The following is a 19852-nucleotide window of genomic DNA, read 5'->3' on the forward strand; positions in this document are numbered from 1 at the left end:
CAGGCTGGTGTCAAACTCCTGACCTTAGGTGATCCACCTACCTCAGCCTCCCAAAGTGCTGGGATTGCAGGCATGAGCCACCGTGCCCGGCTGAGACTAGATGTTTTTTAATATCTGGCCCCTGTTAGTCACCATTCCCATATAAAAACACTATAGTATGATATGTTAGTTCTTGTTTCTCAAGTGTAATCTTGAATCAAATGGAACAGATAAACAATACCAATGAAAATATCTTTTGCAGACACTGGCAGGATTTATCCTTTTGGAAATGAGGAGATAAAAGATGCGTAAATGTTTAATTTTTACTTTGAATGTTAATGTAACCATTGAGCACACTTGGTCCCCAAGCAAAGTAATTGCTACAAAATAAGACTAAATAGCACACAGTCTATATTGAACTGTTGTCTGTCGAATTAGCCACCCTTCCGCATGAGCTCATGGTAGAAGCCGACCTCTGTAGACAAGTTTGATGAGCAGCTGTGCTGCATTAAGGGCACTGGAAGGCTCCTTGGAAAACCTGAGACCCTGATCCTCTAGGTTCAGGTTGGTTCTTGGCGTGCCGTGGAGTGAAAGTCATTTGTGCAGTGAAGGTTCCCTCTCCCCTGGGGAGGACATCCAAAGCTCGACTCAGAAGTCCCAGGGTAAGCCTGGCCAACATGATGAAATGCCGTCTCTACAAAAAATACAAAAATTAGCTGGGCATGATTGTGTGTGTCTGTAGTCTCAGCTACTGGGGGCTGAGGTAGAAGGATCAATTGAGTCTGGGAGGTTGAGGCTGCAGTGAGCCGTGATCACACCACTGCACTCCAGCCTGGGCAACAGAACCAGACTCTGTCTCAAAAAGAAAAACAGATCCTAATGTTGAGGCTAGCTTCCCCTGTCCCTAGCTGTGCAACATTTAAAAGTCAAAGCCTCTCTGAGCTTTGCTTGGTTTATCTGCAAAACAAAATTGTGGCCAATAGCTATACATATACACACACACACACACACACACACACACACATATATATACACACACACACACAATTTTTTAAAATTTGTATTTTTTAATTGTGGTAAAATACCTATAACCTAAAATGTATCATTTTAACCATTTTTAAGTTCACAGTTCAGTAGGCTAACAATTGTATTTAAGTATAATTTAACTGTACCAATATTACCCCCACTAGCCTGGCAGAATCATAGTGAGGGTCAGCTGAGAAGGATACGAAAATGCTTTGTAAGGTAAAATGTCCTTTGCAGATATCAGTTGCTATAGTGGGCATGACCCCATCCTCTTTCTGTTTTCCCATCTGGGGCTTGAACTTCAGATCCCTTCAGTTCTAACATTCTGTGGAAATGTTGCTTCCTACGTGGCAGAGATTTCCATTTCAACAGGGATTCAGGCTTTACACCAAAAGCCTGGCGTTTTCTCTAGTGAAACATCAGTATAATCATATACATAGCAGTTTGGTTACTTTTCTTGTTACCCTATGGAGGAAGCCATTGGTAAATTCTTTCTGGATTGTTGGTGATCCTGGTGTATCTCCATCACTATATCTATTTATTTATTCAAAAATATCCAGTCACTTCTAATTGCTAGGCCCTGTTTGAGGTCCTGAAAGTACAGTCTTGAATAAAAGAGACAAACCCCTGTCCTCATGGAGCTTACCTTTCCTTGGGGAAGGCAGGCAACAAAGTAGATATAAAATATCTAGTATGAAGTTCAGCTTGCAACTAAAGTCTTTTAGTCTCTCTCTGGTGCTTTGAAACAAATGGGGCTTTCAGGAACTGCTGATAAAGGATAAAGATGCCAGCTGAGAGGCTGAGGTGGGAGGACTGCTTGAGGCTAGAATTTGGAGATGAGCCTGGGCAACATAGCAAGACCCCTTCTCTACAAAAAATTAAAAAATTTGCTGGATGTGGTGGTGCACACCTGTAGTTCTAGCTGCTTGGGAGGCTGAGGTGGGAGGATTGTTTGAGCCTGGGAGGTGGAGGCTGCAATCAGCCATGATTGTGCCATTGTACTTCAGACAGAGTGAGACCCTGTTTCAAAAAAAAAAAAAAAGATGTTGAATTATTTTTGAAACAGGACTGTGAAATTTGGTAAACAACCTTGTTAACAAAAAGAGGAGATAAACATTTCTTGAAGTTTTCTGGTGTACCAGGCACCCAAATTACCATAATTCATTTATAATTTTGCATTCATTTGGATATTGGTCTAACTGCTTTACTAGAGAACAAAATAATAGAGCCTTTAATGAGGCAGAAGTTAATTTTTCTCTCAGATACATAAACTCTGAGCTAGTGGGTGGTGCTGCAGCGCAGAGCAGCAATATTCCCCAGGTCATTCTAGAACCTGGGCACATTGTATTCAGCTGCTGCACTGTGTATGTCCCAGAGCGCTGCCACAGTCCACAGGGTCAAAGATGATGCACACCATTCTTGATAATCCTGTTACATCCAGCAGGAAGAGCAAAGGGAAGTGAAGGCATGCCTCCTAGTCTTAAGGGCATGGCCTCAGAGTTATAGACATTCTTTATGTTTCATTAACTGTAAGGTTGCCAGATTTGGCATATAAAAATACAGGACACCCAGTTAAATTTGAATTTCAATAACCATATGTTTTTGTCCAAATGGAGCATATTTATACTAAAAAATTATTTGGCTGGGCATGGTGGCTCACGCCTGTAATCTCAGCACTTTGGGAGACCGAGGCAGGTGGATCACTTGAGGTTAGGAGTTCGAGACCAACATGGTGAAACCCTGTCGCAACTGAAAATACAAAAATTGGCCTGGCGTGGTCGCATGTGCCTGCTGTAATCCCAACTAGTTGGGAGGCTGAGGCATGAGAATTGGCTTGAATGCAGGAGGTGGGGGTTGCAGTGAGCCGAGATTGCGCTACTGAACTCCAGCCTGGGCGACAGAGCTAAAAAAAAAAAAAAAAAAAATTGGACTTTTAATTTGGGACATACTTGTACTAAAAGATTATTAGTTGTTTATCTGAAATTCAAATTTAACCCTGCATTTTAACTGGTAACCCTGATTGGCCAGAATCTGGTCACATGGCCAAAATGGGCAGGCCAAGATAGGAGGATCACTTGAGGTTAGGAGTTGGAGACCAGCCTGGTCAACGTGGCAAAACCCCATCTCTACTAAAAACACAAAAAGTAGCCAGGTGTGCTGCCACACACCTGTAATCCCAGCTACCTGGGAGGCTGAGGCAGGAGAATTGCTTGAATCGGGAGGCAGAGGTTGCAGTGAGCCCAGACTGCACCACTGCATTCCAGCCTGGGAGACAGAGGGAGACTCCATGCCAAAAAAAAAAAAAAAGAAGAAGAAGAAGAAGAAGAAGTGTAAACTCTAGAAGAGGGAAGTGACTTTTCTTCTTTGTGATCCTCAGGCCCCGGGGTTGTAAAGAAAAGAGGCTATGGAATCATGAGGGATTCATACCTGGTTCTGAATCTATTTGCCAGCTGAGCTTGTTTTTTTGTATCTGTAAGGTGGGACCACAGCACAGCCACTTCACATAATTGCTGAAAGCATTAAAAGCAAAAATGCACTTTAATCTAGAAACCTCTGATTCATTTCCCTTTCTTCTGCATGAACAAGGCAGCCATGGCCGAGTGCCTGCTTCTTCCACTCTGCACCTGCAATATCACTTTGAGCAGCTCTGAAATTCTCCCCTATCTTCTCCAAGCATAAGGGAAAAAGATTCATAAATAGGAATATGATAAATCAGTTTCAATACTCATTGCCATGGCTACTACATAAAGTACCAGAATCAGTTTCGAAAAAGGAGATAATTTGTTGTAAAGATGTATGCAGTTCAGAACTCCAATGCCGAGGGTGAAGACCATTGGGGGAGATAGTTCAATTTTGTTCCTGTCCCCTGAGGACCCTGTGCCCAGGTAAAAGTTGCTATTTGGACTGCTGAACTCCAATCAAAATCAGTCACATTTTTGACCCTCTTGACCCTCTGAAGCCAAGAGGATAAACATTGAATTATTGAGATTTCCTCATCATCTGCTAGGGAGAAGACATAATCCCTAGCTCATTGATTGAGTAGGTTTTGTTTAGAGTGGATGTGAGGTGGGTATAGGCAGAAAATTGGCCTGTCAAGGAGAGAATAGCTAAAGGCCAGCACAATAGCAAAGTGGGAAGTCAGGGTAGGCATCGAAAGGTGAATTCTCTCCACCCTGTGCTTTGGGAATTGATCCCCTATCTGTAAAACGAGTAGCTATCACCTATGTGCCTATGAGAAATCTCCTGGAGGAGATTCAGTTTTTATGTACTATCCAGAATAGGTAAATCCATAGAGACAGAAAGTAGCTTAGTGGTTTTGAGAGGCTGGGGAGAAGGGGCAGTGGGGATCAATGACCCGATGGGGCTTCCTTCAAGGGTGATGAAAAGGTTTTGGAACTAGATAGAAGTGGTGGTTGCACCACATTGTGAGTGTACTAAATGCCACAGAATTATACCATTTAAAATGGTGAATTTTATGTTATGTGAATTTTATCTCGAAAAATAGAAACTAAAAATAAATGAAACCCTCTCTCAGATCCCTTTCAACAACACTGATGCTGTCAAGGCAGCCTCTGGAAAGATAAAGGTCATGGCTGGGCTCTGACCCTGGTGCAATGCCCATGCCTAAGTGTTGTGGGAATGTGGGAGTCCTCACTCCCTCTGACCTGCTCCTCTTTGTAACCCTTGTGGAAGAAGCCACAGGGCTGCCTGCACCAAAGCCAAGTGCTTAAGAGCATGGGTTTTCTGGGGGCCTTAACCTAAGTGTGAATCCTGACCATGCCACTGTTGATGGTATGAATCTGGATGTTACAGAACCTCTCTGAGCCTCAGTTTCTTCACTTGTCAAGTGGGGATGAGAATATCATGCTTTTGTTAGCATGAACTAAATTTGTAAAGCATTTAACACAATGCAGGGAGTATTACTCCCATTCAGTAAATGGTAGTGGCTATTATAAATAATAATTCTGTTATCTGTTGTATCTGCCTGAGCATAGTATTGATTGCCAAGATCCAGAGGTAGCAAGAAGTTTTGCCTTCAGCTAAATCCTTTAAACAGAATCCCAAAGCCCAACAGCCTATTGCAGGGTGGGAGGAGTAGAGACTTGGCAATACTTAAAGATATTATTGTCTTAGTTTTTTTTTTTTTTTTGGAAAGATCAAATAAATACCATACTTCTTCCCTGTCTAAGTGAGTCTTAAACCAGCTGAAAAATAAGACAACGAGCAGCTGCTTAGGCAGCAGATATGGGAAGCTGGGCCCTGGGCATCATGCACTACAAATTTAGTGGCTTCAAGCAGAAGTTGTTAGGAGCATGGGCTTTGGAGACCTAACGCCCATGGGGATTAAAGCCTGTGGTTTTCTTTCTTTTTACCTTTTTTTTTTTTTTTTTGAGATGGAGTCTCACTCTGTCACCCAGGCTGAAGTGCAGTGGCACGATCTTGGCTCATTGCAACCTCTGCCTCCAGGTTCAAGTGATTCTCCTGCCTCAGCCTCTCGAGTAGCCCAGCTAATTTTTTGTATTTTGTGAAATGGGGTTTCACCATGTTGACCAGGCTGATCTCGAGCTCCTAACCTCAGGTGATCCACCTGCCTCGGCCTCCCAAAGTGTTGGGATTATACGCTTGTGCCTCTGCATCCAGCCAAGCCTGTGGTTTTCACAGAAGCACCACCTATATCATGTTTGCCACACCAACTAATTGACCTCCAAGTCCACAAAAACAAAGCTCTAGATCTGCAGAAGTTTTCCCAGAAATCTGACAGTGTGCCCACCCACCTGAAACAAGGACTGCCTGACCAAATGCATTATGGGACAGCCATGGCGCTGAACTGTGGGAGGGACCATCTACTGCCTGATCTGTTCTGCATTCTTGTTCTTGTAGGGTAATAGGTGATTAAGATCATCAGTACCAAAAATAATTTCAGAAAGTGCTAAGTTCAATGCAGGCTATAAAGCAAGGTATGTGATAGTGGGGGCTTACCTCCTAGAAAGAGTGGTTAGGAAAGACCTCTCTGAGGAGGCATTTGAGCTAAGATGTGAAGAATGAGAAAGAAGTGGCTATTCTGGGGAGTGAGAGGTAGCAGGGATGAGTATTCCAGGCAGAGGGAGGACCAAAGGCCCCAACGCGGGAGAGAGTGAGTGTGAATATTCAAGTAAGCTAGTAGAGTAATGACATGTAAAATTTGAGGCTCAGCCAAATGCAAGACTTCCCACCCATTGCACAAAGATCGAGGTTTTATTTCTGATTCATCCATGGTGTACAGCTGGGGCATCACTTCCCACGTGTGCAGCCTTGGGCATATCACCTTGCCTCTCATGGTTTCTCCTTCCCTGCCTTGCCTGGCTGCCAGCATTGGGAGAGGATCAGATGTGGGTAAAGGCACTTTGAAAATATGAAATGCTGTACATTTTCCAGGTGGTATCATTATTTGAAAACATGGTACCTATGATTAGGGATTTGGACTTTGAATTCAGCAAGTAGCTTGCTGATCAAATTTTCTGAGGAGAGCTGCAGTCACCCCAGCTCAGAGCTCAAAAATGCCTGTCTCAGGCTTTTCAAAGCAAATTGATAAGAATTAAATAAAGGTAGCTGCAGTGATGTGAAAGCTGTGTTTTATGGGGGTTGAATTCCAACTTTCTTGCCTACTGAGACTCTCTGTATACATGATTTGGTGGGAACAACCCCCCTGTTTGGGTGTTTTGGTGCTGATGAAACTATCTTGGAGTCAGGTCACTGTGTGTGTGTGTGAGATAGAGAGAGAAAGAAAGAAAGAGGGAGATTTTACATTGCAATAGAATATTTCAGAAAAGTACTTCTGCTCAGATATTTTAAGCATCCCACTGCTGCCAGAACTGACGTGAATGAACATTATACACATACATTGTGCATAGTGAAATTGCACCCAGGCACATATAAATGACAGTAACAGAGCATTCTTTTTTTTTTTTCAACATCCTTTCTTGATGAAAACTTTTTTTTTTTTTAATTATACTTTAAGTTCTGGGATACATGTGCAGAACTTGCAGGTTTGTTACATAGGTATATACGTGCCATGGTGGTTTGCTGCACCCATCAACCCATTATCTACATTAGGTGTTTCTCCTAATGCTATCACTCCCCTAGCCCCCCACCCCCAACAGGCCCCAGTGTGTGATGTTCCTGTCCCTGTGTCCATGTGTTCTCATTTTTCAACTCCCACTTATGAGTGAGAACATGCAGTGTTTCATTTTCTGTTTCTGTCTTAGTGTGCTGAGAATGATGGTTTCTAGCTTCATCCGTGTCCCTGCAAAGAACATGAACTCACCAATTTTTATGGCTGCATAGTATTCCATGGTATATATGTGCCACATTTTCTTTATCTAGTCTGTCATTCATGGGCATTTGGGTTGGTTCCAAGTTTTTGCTATTGTGAATAGTGCTGCAATAAACATATGTGTGCATGTGTCTTTACAGAATAATTTATAATCCTTTGGGTATACACCCAATAATGGGATTGCTGGGTCAAATGGTATTTCTGGTTTTAGATTAATATTTATCCATCCACTCAACAGATATTTATTGAGCATTTACTATGAGCAATTTGCTGAGATAAACATGCCCTCAAGTGGGTATGTATTTCTGTTGGTTGGACCCTTGGTCTCTGTCTCTCAGTTTCTCTTGGTCTCTTTCTCTTGTTCTCCCCCGCCCCCTTCATTTATGGATTTGCCTCACTGGAATCAGGTTCTGTTCAACTAGTGGGGCTTCCATGATTGAAGCTTGGGGCATATCAAATGGAACAGCTAATGGTGCCTTTTTTTTTTCCAAGGCAGGTTATCAATTATGAATGGCCAGGCAATTGCAGATCAAAAGAGTCCGATTTCCCCAAATGATGTAGTAGATTTTAGAATGAGATGAAATGAAATGGAGCTAAAAGCCATTTTTAAAAAGAAGGCTGAGGGATTTGGAGCTGGAGATACGAAGCTCAGGATCAAGGAGCATTCTTGCTTGGGTTTCAGAGTCTTGGACAGCTTGTGCACAAACCAGAGGGCTGGCAGCTGGAATGACCGGGATGCCTAGGTGCTGGGAAAGTTAGCAGGCTAGTGGTTGTGTGAATGGGCTGTTGCAGTTTAAAGAGTGATACTGACTTAAGGTCAGCAGCCAGACTACTTTCTTTCTCTGCCTCAGCTCCTGTTGCAATCTCTATGCCATCTATGTGGCCTGGGCCTTGTGATTTTCAGAGATGAGAGTGCTGCTGGGAAGATTCCCTGGACAGCCTCTAGGAGAAAGAGTTATCCTTGCTGCTTTCCTGGGTTTGCTCATCCAGGGGGATTGTGATTATTCTCTCCATCTCTGTCTCTGTTCTCTATGTATATTTATATATCTCTCTATCTCTGTCTTTCTGTTTCACTCTCTCTCTCTCTCTCTGTCTGTCTCTCTCAGACAACTCCCCACCATCTGCTGCAATAGCTTCATTTCCCAGCACACCTAGAAACCCACACATTCTCAACTATAGAGAAAAGGAGGAAACCCCATGAAAGCACATTGGGCCAATTAGTGAGTGAAATTGACTGATGACTATAATTTTTATGAATTCAAAAAGTTACCAAATAATATATGTTCAACATAGAAAAATTAGAAAATATAGGTAAACAAACAAGCAAATGAAAATCATTCAGTGTAAAAGGAATTTTTAGATTAAATACTAGTTTAAAAATATCAGAAGAGAAATCTATGAATGAAAACCAAATATTCAAATACTTCAGAAGGGCATGAAATAAAAAGTGAGATCCTCTGTTGCTTGACCCCCAAATCCCCTTCCCTTGAGACAAAAAATTCCAGAAATTTACTCTACCTGCACAAATATATGTCTCACATACTCTACCTGCACAAATGTAGATTCCAAATAGCTTTCCATGATAGCACATACCGATGAGTTGTAAGTATGGCAGATATGCCTTAGTTATTGAGTGCATATTATGAGTACTGTGTTAATTTGTGAATATCATGAATTATGAATACTATTATTATGAATACATATTAATTTGTGAATATCTCTGGAATGCATATTGAAGCAACAAAGAGAAGAAAAAAAAGGACAGTACTACTGGGAAATGATACTTCATTATTTAGAATTTATCACATTTGTGCTATCTTTGTGGAAGGATGTGACAAATTAGTTAATTTGTCTTTTCTCTAAGCTGACCACTCCCATCACACAAATCTTATGTGCAGTCTGAATCACAGCCTGTCTTTGATGTCAGCAGTGATGCAATCTGCAAACCTACATGGCATTTGGACTCGTTGTGTTCAAGGACACAGAGCAAGAGCAGAGTTGCTTTCCTGGGGCCTGGATGATGCCCGTCATGAGAGGAGGTGTTCAGGGAATGGGCCATGCTTACTAGTGTTAAGCATTGATGGACAAAGGGGCCCATGTATTTTTTAACAAACAGATTTTTTTGTGTCACGTGGGGTCTTCTAAAATGGGGAACTCAGAGCAGGGCCCCTCCTACCTAGCTCTGTGGGTGTGACTCTACATGGGCATGACCATAACTGGTTGTTAAAATATTGAACTATGTTCACACAATTGGTAATAGATGCTGCTTTGCCTCCCAAATGATCTCTCCCCATGACTCCCCCTACCCCGGCCCTCCCCAGAAACCACCTCTCAGGTCCTCATGATCCAGCAACTGAAAGGTTAATGCCGAGAACAGCAAATGGCCTCTAGAACGTGACTCCAGAGCTGTTGCTGTGCCTATTCTTATTGGCACAGAAGGGATGGAGGATGTGCTGATCAGGTTGCTACATATTTGTATTATTACCCCTGCTTATGAGTAAATAATCAGTGAAAACTATGCCCTTGTTTCTCTAAAGACAGTTTTGTGTCAGAGACCACTGATGATATAAAAAAAAAAGACAGGTACTATGAGAAAACAAAGCCCAGGTGACAAACTGGGATGCTATAGGTCACATCCATTTCATCAGGTGGCGCATTGAGAGCCATCTTGACCCATCTGGTTTTTCCAGAACAAGCATCTTTGGCAGGAACCCAGCAGTAAACCAACTGGAGTCATAAGGGATAATTACCTTGCAACCGTTGATTGCCACATTATCTCAGGAGCGATGCTTAGGATCCTGAAAACACCCTGCCTGGAGCCAGGAGCAAAACATTTAGAAAGACATGGAGTTGGTACCATTCTTCCTCTTTGTCTACAACTCCAATAGATACGTCCCTTTTCCCCTTTAAGAAATGTGGCATTTAGGGCATTTAATTTAATTGGGTGGATTGGGTAGAAGTAGAATAAGTTGCTTTTCGCTGTCCTTAATTCTGCTAGGTAACCAGGGACCAATTGGAACAAAACCAAATCTGATTTATCAAAGATAACATCTGTTAGCATGTTTTCTTCTTCCAGCCTTTTTTCTATGTACATAAATATAAATAAATAGCTATACTTTTACAAAATTGAAATTATTATGTTTTATATAGTTTGTATTTTTTTTTTTTTTTTTTTTTTTAGACGGAGTTTCGCTCTTGTTACCCAGGCTGGAGTGCAGTGGCACAATCTCAGCCCACCGCAACCTCCACCTCCTGGTTTCAGGCAATTCTCCTGCCTCAGCCTCCTGAATAGCTGGGACTACAGGCGTGCACCACCATGACCAGCTAATTTTTTGTATTTTTAGTAGAGACGGGGTTTCACCATGTTGACCAGGATGATCTCGATCTCTTGACCTCGTGATCCACCCACCTCGGCCTCCCAAAGTGCTGGGATTACAGGCGTGAGCCACCGCGCCTGGCTATAGTTTGTATTTTATTGTTTATACTTAATATTCTATGGAAAGCAATGGCCAAATTGTTAAGTATTCTTCCAGGACAGGATATTTAATGTTTATATAATGTTTTGTCACAGGGCTACATCAACATTTATTTAACACTTTTATTTTGGACATTTAGGGAATTTTCAATTTCTTGCTAATATAAGTAACAGTATGATGAATAGTCACATCTTTTCACACATCCTTTCCTTAGAATGAGGAGTCTCAGCTTCAGAGATACTCATTTTTAGTTAATATGCCAACTCTTCATCTTAGTTGCCACCATTAGGTTTAATTTCCCCCACAGCATTTTTGTGGTCTCTGGACTAAGTATCTCTTGGATTATCTCTGAACTCTCAGAAGCTTTATAGAAATAATCTGAAAGCTGACCAGCAGCTCTAGTTCCTGGGCACATCTGATTTACTGTTTCCCAGACACGGGGTAGATATCGGCCATTGCCGATGGCTCGGTAGTTTGTATGTGTAGTATAAACATCTGCTAGGAGACGGAATCTTTCTTCTCTTGGCCTACTGCTATCCTACTCCTCTCCTCTCTTTTATTCATTCCCCTTACTGCCCCCACCCCAGACAGATTGGCATAACCTGAGTCAGATACTCACATCTGGCTGGGCACAGTGGCTCACGCCTGTAATCCCAGCACTTTGGAAGGCTGAGTGGGTGGATCACAAGGTCAAGAGACCAAGACCATCCTGGCCAACATGGTGAAACCCTGTTTCTACTAAAAATACAAAAATTAGCTGGGCGTGGTGGTGCATGCCTGTAGTCTCAGCTACTAAGGAGGCTGAGGCATGAGAATTGCTTGAACCCAGGAGGTGGAGGTTGCAGTGAGCCGAGATCACGCCACTGCACTCCAGCCTGGCACCTGGTGATGGAGCAAGACTCTGTCTCAAAAAAAAAAAAAAATGATACTCACATCTGGATCCATAAACCATAGTCCAGATAAGGTGGGTTACACTGAAGAAATATAGCAACTTTTACAACCCTATGCAAAATGGGAAGAAGAAATTCTTAGAAATTAGTGACTGGGAAAACAAGGCCACAGGGTCCAAAAACAATTGGGTTTGATAAGGCAGGGTTCTAATCTACAGTCTGCCAGAAACTTGCTGAGCCACTCAATCTCCTTTGCTAGGACTCAATGTGCTCCTCTTTGAAATGATACAGTTGGCCAGGCATGGTAGTGGATACATGTAATCCCAGCACTTTGGGAGGTGGAGGTTGGAGGATCCCTTAAGTTCAGGAGTTTAAGACCAGCCCAGGCAATATGGTAAATGCCTGTCTCTGCCAAAAACAAACAAACAAACATATGAATAGAAATTAGCCAGGCATGATGACATGCATCTGTTGTCCCAGCTACTTGGGCAGCTGAGGTGGGATGGATGATCATTTGAGCCTGGGAGGTCGAGGCTGCAGTGAGCCATGTTCAATGCCACTGCACTCCAGCCTGGGTGACAAAGTGAGACCCTGTCTAAAAAAATAAAAATAAAAAAGAAGAAGACACAGTTGGCCTGATTGATGATTCCCAGATTCCCTCTAGGTTCCTCAGTTTGTTAGTGGTACTGCTGAGCCTCCAAACTAGGGCTTCTCTCTCGTGACGTATCTCCTCCAGCTCGCAGCCTTCTGCAGTCCTTGCTGTTCTTTATGATGAGGTCCCTGGCTTCCACCTCTGCTCCATCAGGCCAGAATGAAGACATTGACCTTTGCAGTTAACTTCCAAGAATGATGTGTGTGTTTCTTGCTTTATGCTGTAGGTGAAATATGAGTAAATGGGATTTGGAGTAATCATTTTTCCCCTCTGACTCTGTGATTGCATTATAATTCCAGAACTCTTTTTCCTTTATGTGAGATATTGGAAAGCCCTTAAAAGTCATTTAGTCCAGGAGTTCTTAACCTGGATTCTGTGAACTTCTGAGGTCTGAGAACACACTGAAATTACAGGAAGAATGTGTGTATATACATTTTTGAATCTGTGAAGGAGATCAATTTTTAAGGGCAGCTTATTTTTAACTGAGATACAATTAAGGTCTTAAAATATACAGATTAAATATTCAATTTATTAAGTTTCCACAAATATATAACTTGAGCATCCATCATCCAAAAGAGGACCTAAAACATTTTCATCACACCCAAGGGGCACCCCTTGTGTCACTTTCTAGTCAATCCTCCCCTGCCCCCATACACCAGCAACCACTTTCTGACTTCTATTTAATATTACCATAGTTTATTTTTTCTTGTTTTAGAATTTCATATGAATGGAATCATACAGATTTTGCTTTTTGGTCTTGCATATTTGCTCAACATTTTTTTTTTAAAGACTTACATTTTTAAGATCAGTTTTAGATTCACAGCAAAATTAAGAGGGAGGTAGAGAGATTTCCCACATGCCTCCTTCCCCCAGACATGCATAGCTTCCCCTGTTACAAACATCCAGAACCAGAATGGTACATTTGTGATAATTAAGGAACCTACATTGACACATCCTTATCATTCAAAGCCAATAGTTTACATTAGGGTTCACTCTTAGTCTTGTACATTCTAAGATTTGGACAAATATAAAATGACATATATTCACCATTATAGTATCATACAAAGTAGTTTCACTGCCCTAAAAATCCTCTGTACACTGCCTGTTCATCCTTCCCTCCCCGTAATCCTTAGCAACCACTAATCTTTTTACTGTCTTCAGAGTTTTGCCTTTTCCGGAATGTCATATAGCTAGAATCACACAGTATGTAGCCTTCTTAGTATGGCTTCTTTCACTGAGGAATAGACATTGAAGTTTCTTCTATGTCTTTTTATGGCTTGAGTGGCTCATTTCTTTTTAGTGCTGAATACTATTCTGTTGTTTGGATGTACTGAAATTTGTCTATTTACCTGATGTCCTTCAACATCTTTCTTGCTTCCAAGTTTTGACAATAAAGTTGCCGTAAACATCCACATGCAGGTTTTTGTGGGGACATAATTCCCTTGGGTAAATACTAAGGAGTGTGATAGCTGGATCATATGGTAAGAGTATGTAACATTGTGTAGGAAACTAGCAAACTACCTTCCCAAGTGGCTATACCATTTTGCATTCCCATCAGCAATAAATGAGATTACTGCTGCTCCATATCCTTGCCAGCATTTGGTGTTGTCAGTGTTCCAGATTTTGGCCACTCTAGTAGGTGTGTAGGGGTATCTTATTGTTTTTTTTCTTTTATTTATTTATTTATTTATTTATTTATTGTGTCCCCAAGCTGGAGTGCAGTGATGCAATCTCAGCTCACTGTAACCTCCACCTCCTGGGTTCAAGCAGTTCTCCTACCTCAGCCTCCCGAGTAGCTGGGACTACAGGCATGCACCACTATGCCCAGCTAATTTTTGTATTTTTAGTAGAGACAAGGTTTCACCATGTTGGCCAGGATGGTCTCGATCTCTTGACCTCGTGATCCACCCGTCTTGGCCTCCCAAAGTGCTGGGATTACAGGTGTGAGTCACCGCACACGGCCCTTATTGTTTTAATTTACATTTTTCTGACCAAATATGATGTGGAACATCTTTTCAGGTGCTTATTTGCCATGTTTATATTTTCTTTTATGACATGTCTGTTAAAGCCTTTGGTCCATTTTAAAATCAGGTCATTTATTTAGTTATTTATTGTTGCATTTTAAGAGTTATTTGTGTATTTTGGATAACATGTCTTTATCAGATGTGTCTTTTGCAAATATTTTCCCTCAGTCTATGGCTTGCCTTCTTATTCCGTTGACAGTTTTGTTTGAAGAGTAGGAGTTATTAATTTTAATGAAACTTATTAAGGACATATTTCATGGATTGTAGCTTTGCTGTTATATCTAAAAAGTCATCATCATATCTAAGTTCATTTGGTTTTCTCCTGTTTTATTTTCTAGGAGTTTAATGGTTTTATATTTTCCAGTTAGGACTATGATCCATTTTGAGGGAATTGTTAAGGCTGTAAGGTCTGATTGTAGATTCTTCTTCTCTTTTCTTCTTCTTTCTTCTTCTTCTTCTTCTTCTTCTTCTTCTTCTTCTTCTTCTTCTTCTTCTTCTTCTTCTTCTTCTTCTTCTTCCTCCTCCTCCTCCTCCTTCTCCTCCTCCTCCTTCTTCTTCCTTTTTCTTCTTTCTTCTCCTTCTCCTTCTTCTTCCTCCTTCCCCTTCCCATTCCTCCTCCTCCTCCTCTTTCTTCTTTCTTCCTCTTTTTTGCATGCAGAAGTTCAGTTGTTCCAGTATAATTTGTTGAAAAAACTATCTTTGTTTCATTGTATTGCCTTTGCTCCTTTGGAAAAGAACAAATTGACTATATTATGTGGGTCTATTTGCTGTATCTATATTGTCTCTCTATTCTAATACATTGATCTATTTATCTATTATTTTGCCAATACCACATTGTCTTGATTACTGTAGTTTTACAGTAAGTCTCGAAGTTGGGTAGTGTCAGTCTTATGACTTTATTCTTCTCCTCCAATATTATGTTTGCTATTGTATTTTTTTTTTGCCTTTCTATATAAACTTTAGAGTCAGTTTGTCAATAGCCACAAAATAACTTGCTGGAATTTTTATTTGAATTGCATTGAATGGATAGATCAATTTGGGAAGAACTGATATCTTTATGATTTTCAGTCTTCCTATCCATGAACATAAAATATCTCTCTATTTATTTAGTTCTCCTTTGATCTTGTGTATCAGAGTTTTGTAGTTTTCCATATGTAGATCTTATACATATTTTGTTAGATTTATACCTATTTCATTTTTTAAGTGCTAATGTAAGTGGTATTGTGCTTTCAATTTCAAATATCACTTATTCACTGTTGGTATATAGGAAACCAATTTACTTTTGTTTATTAACCTTGTAGCCTGAAACTTTATGCTATACTCACTTATTAGTTCTGGGACATTTTTCTCTTGTTGGTTAAAAAAATGTCTTGGCTTACCCTCCCCTTCTCACCTCGCGGGCCTGCACAAGCTGACGTGCATGCTCTGCCCTCTGGCCATCTGCAATGCAATTGGTTGGCATCTCAGATGGGTTTTGAAACTTAGCAGTTAAAGCTCCAGCTGGGACCAGGCGGTGGGAGACCCGGTAAAGGACGGAGAAGGGACATTTAGTTTGAGACGGTTATGAGATACGATCATGAAGGAAGAGGTGAAGGGAAATCCTGTAAGAGTGGCACTGTGTTGTCGCCCTCTGGTCCCCAAAGAGATTAGCGAGGGCTGCCAGATGTGCCTTTCCTTTGTGGCCGGGGAGCCTCAGGTGGTGGTTGGTACTGATAAATCCTTCACCTATGACTTTGTGTTTGACCCCTCTACTGAACAGGAAGAACTCTTCAATACAGCGGTGGTGCTGCTCATAAAAGGCATATTTAAAAGATATAATGCTATGGTCCTGGCTTATGGGCAGACTGGCTCTGGAAAAACCTATTCAATGAGAGGTGCATACACTACAGAGCAAGAGAATGATCCAACTGTTGGGGTTATTCCTAGAGTAATACAACTGCTCTTCAAAGAAATTGATAAAAAGAATGACTTTGAATTTACTCTGAAAGTGTCTTACTTAGAGATTTACAATGAAGAAATTTTGGATCTCCTGTTCCCATCTTGTGAAAAAGCTCAAATAAATATATGGGAGGATCCTAAGGAAGGCATAAAGATTGTGGGACTCACTGAGAAGACTGTTTTAGTTGCCTTGGATACTGTTTCCTGTTTGGAGCAGGGCAATAACTCTAGGACTGTGGCCTCCACAGCTATGAACTCCCAGTCATCCCTATCTCATGCCATCTTTACAATCCCTGTAGAGCAAAGAAAGAAAAGTGACAGGAATAGCAGCTTTCACTCCAAGCTGCATCTTGTAGACCTCGCTGGATCAGAAAGACACAAGAAAACCAAAGCTAAAGGGGATCATCTAAAAGAGGGTATTAATATTAACTGAGGCCTCCTATGCCTGGGAAATGTAATCAGTGCTCTTGGAGATGACAAAAAGGTTGGCTTTGTGCCCTACAGAGATTCCAAGTTGACTCGACTGCTTCAAGACTCTCTAGGAGGTAATAGCCATACTCTTATGATAGCCTGTGTGAGTCCTGCTGACTCCAATCTAGAGGAAACATTAAATACTCTTCGTTAAAGCAACAGGTACAACAGCTACAAGTCTTGTTGCTAGATGCCCATGGAGGTACCCTGCCTGGATCGAGAAATGTGGAACCATCAGAGAATCTATAATCCCTGATGGAGAAGAATCAGTCCCTGATAGAGGAGAATGAAAAATTAAGTTGTGGTCTGAGCGAGGCAGCTGGTCAGACAGCCCAGATGTTGGAGAGGATCATTTTGACAGAACAAGTGAATGAAAAAATGAATGCCAAGCTAGAAGAGCTCAGGCAGCATGCAGCCTGCAAACTGGATCTTCAAAAGCTAGTGGAGACTTTGGAAGAACAGGAATTGAAAGAAAATGTAGAGATAATTTGTAACCTGCAGCAACTGATTACCCAGTTATCGGATGAAACTGTTGCTTGCATGGCTGCAGCCATTGAAACTGTGGTGGAACAAGAAACTCAAGTGGAAATCACTGTAGAGATGAGCAGGTCTTCTGATGCTTTTACCACTCAGCATGCTCTCTGTCAAGCTCAGATGTCTAAGGAGCTGGTTGAGTTGAATAACGCCCTTGCACTGAAAGAGGCCCTACTTAGAAAGATGACTCAGAATGACAGCCAACTGCAGCCCATTCAGTTTCAATACCAGGATAATATTAAAAAATCTAGAGTTAGAAGTCATCCATCTACAAAAGGAAAAGGAAGAATTGGTTCTTGAACTTCAGACAGCAAAGAAGGATGTCAACCAAGCCAAGTTGAGTGAGTGCCACTGCAAACATCTCCAGGAGCTGGAGGGCCAAATAGCTGATCTGAAGAAGAAACTGAATGAGCAGTCCAAACTTCTGAAACTAAAGGAATCCACAGAGCGTACTGTCTCCAAACTGAACCAGGAGATACAGATGATGAAAAAACAGTGGGTACAGTTCATGCATTAAATGAAAGAGGATGCTGAGAAGTTTAGACAGTGGAAGCAGAAAAAAGACAAGGAAATAATACAATTAAAAGGACGAGATCATAAGAGGCAATATGAGCTGCTCAAACTTGAAAGAAACTTCAAGAAACAATCCAGTGTGCTCAGACATAAAACAGAGGAGGAAGCAGCTGCCAACAAGTGTCTCAAGGATGCTCTCCAGAAACAATGGGAGGCCACAGATAAGCAGAAACAGACTCAGAGCCATGGAATGGAAGGCATTGCAGCTCAAGTGAAGAACTGGCTTGGAAATGAAATTGAGATTATGGTCAGTACTGAGGAAGTCAAACACCATCTGAAAGACCTCCTTGAAGATAAAAAGATCCTGGCTCAGGATGTGGCTCACCTCAAAGGAAAAAGAGAATCTGGGGAGACTCCACTTCCTAAACTCCAGAGGCATACATTCTCTCTTACTGAAGTGTGTGGTCAAGTTTTGGAGTCAGAAGATTCTATTACAAATCAGATCAAAAGCCTAGAGACTGAAATGGAACTCAGGAGTGCTCAGATTGCTGACCTACAGCAGAAGCTGCTTGATGCAGAAAGTGAAGACAGGCCAAAACAATGCTGGGAGAATATTGTCACCATTCTGAAAGCCACGTGTGCACTGAAATATTTGATTGGAGAGCTGGTCTCCTCCAAAATACATGTCACCAAACTTGAAAACAGCCTGAGACACAGCAAGGCCTGCTGTGCTGACATGCAGAAGATGTTGTTTGAGGAATGAAATCATTTTGCTGAGATAGAGACAGAGTTACAAGCTCAGCTGGTCAGAATGGAGCAACAGCACCAAGAGAAGGTGCTGTACCTTTTCAGCTGGCTGGAGCAAAGCCAAATAGCAGAGAAACAGTTAGAGGAATCAGTCGGTGAAAAGGGAAAGCAGCTGCTGAGCTCACTGAAGTGTCAGGATGTAGAACTCGAGAAGATGTGAGAAGTGTGTGAGCAAAATCAGCAGCTTCTCTGAGAGAATGGAATCATCAAGCAGAAACTGACCCTTCTCCAGGTAGCCAGCAGACAGAAGCATCTTCCTAAGGATACCCTTCTATTTCCAGACTCTTCTTTTGAATATATCCCACCTAAGCCAAAACCTTCTCATGTTAGAAAAGTTGAGCTTCTTGAGCAAAGCATGGACATCGAGGATCTAAAATATTGTTCAGATTCTGTGAATGAGCATGAGGACGGTGATCGTGGTGCTGACAGTGATGAGGGGGATGATGAGGAATGAAAGCCAACAAAATTAGTTAAGGTGTCCAGGAAGAACATGCAAGGGTGTTCCTGCAAGGGCTGATGTGGGAACAAGCAGTGTGGGTGCAGGAAACAAAAGTCCGACTGTGGTGTGGGCTGTTGCTGTGACCCCACAAAGTGTCAGAACCACCAGCAAGGCAAGGATAGCTTGGACACTGTTGAATGGACCCAGGATTCTGAAGACTCCTTAAAACTGGAGGATCCTACTGAGGTGACCCCAGGATTGAGCTTCTTTAGCCCCATCTGTGCCACCCCCAACAGCAAGATCCTGAAAGAGATGTTCAACATAGAGCAGGTACTGTCAAAGAAGACTGCTCCAGCTCCCTTCCCTTTTCACCTCCCAGAGTTGAAAGGTGTAACAGAATACCAAGAAAATAAGGCTCCAGGGAAAAAAAGGAAATGAGCTCGAGCCAGCAACACCAGTTTCTTCTCTGCCTGCTCCCCTATGAAAGAAAAGGCCCACTGAAATTGGAGTCATGATCTCTACCCCAAGTCTGGCTTGGGAGTTGCTTTCAGGTTGCAGCCGAAGGGATTTTTAAGATGACTTCTCTGGATTTCAGGTTTCTTGCTGTTGAAAAAAGGAGCAAAGTGTTACTGGGAAGAAGATAACTTCTGTTGGATGTTGGCCCTCAGCCTCCAGCCCCAGATGACTGCTTTCTGTCCTCCAGAGGGGTGCTAGGCCACCTACTGAAGAGAGACCCAACTGACTTTCCTAATGACTCATCAGGAACTAGTCCTCACTATGTTCAAGTTCT

General features: G+C 41.9%; 1 protein-coding gene across 1 annotated transcript; it reads left to right on the forward strand.

The window, feature by feature from the left end:
- The first annotated feature begins 15933 nt into the window (after positions 1 to 15933).
- Positions 15934 to 19563, forward strand: KIF4B (kinesin family member 4B). Its single transcript, XM_012450435.3, is given in 3 exon segments — positions 15934 to 16918; positions 16921 to 17549; positions 17551 to 19563. Coding segments are annotated over 3 exon segments (3624 nt in total). The 5' UTR covers positions 15934 to 15936.
- The last annotated feature ends 289 nt before the right edge of the window (positions 19564 to 19852 follow it).

Source organism: Aotus nancymaae, unplaced genomic scaffold (assembly GCF_030222135.1).
Source record: "Aotus nancymaae isolate 86718 unplaced genomic scaffold, 86718_ANA_hifiasm-v0.15.2.pri h1tg000064l_1, whole genome shotgun sequence".
Classification (NCBI taxonomy): Eukaryota; Metazoa; Chordata; class Mammalia; order Primates; family Aotidae; genus Aotus; species Aotus nancymaae.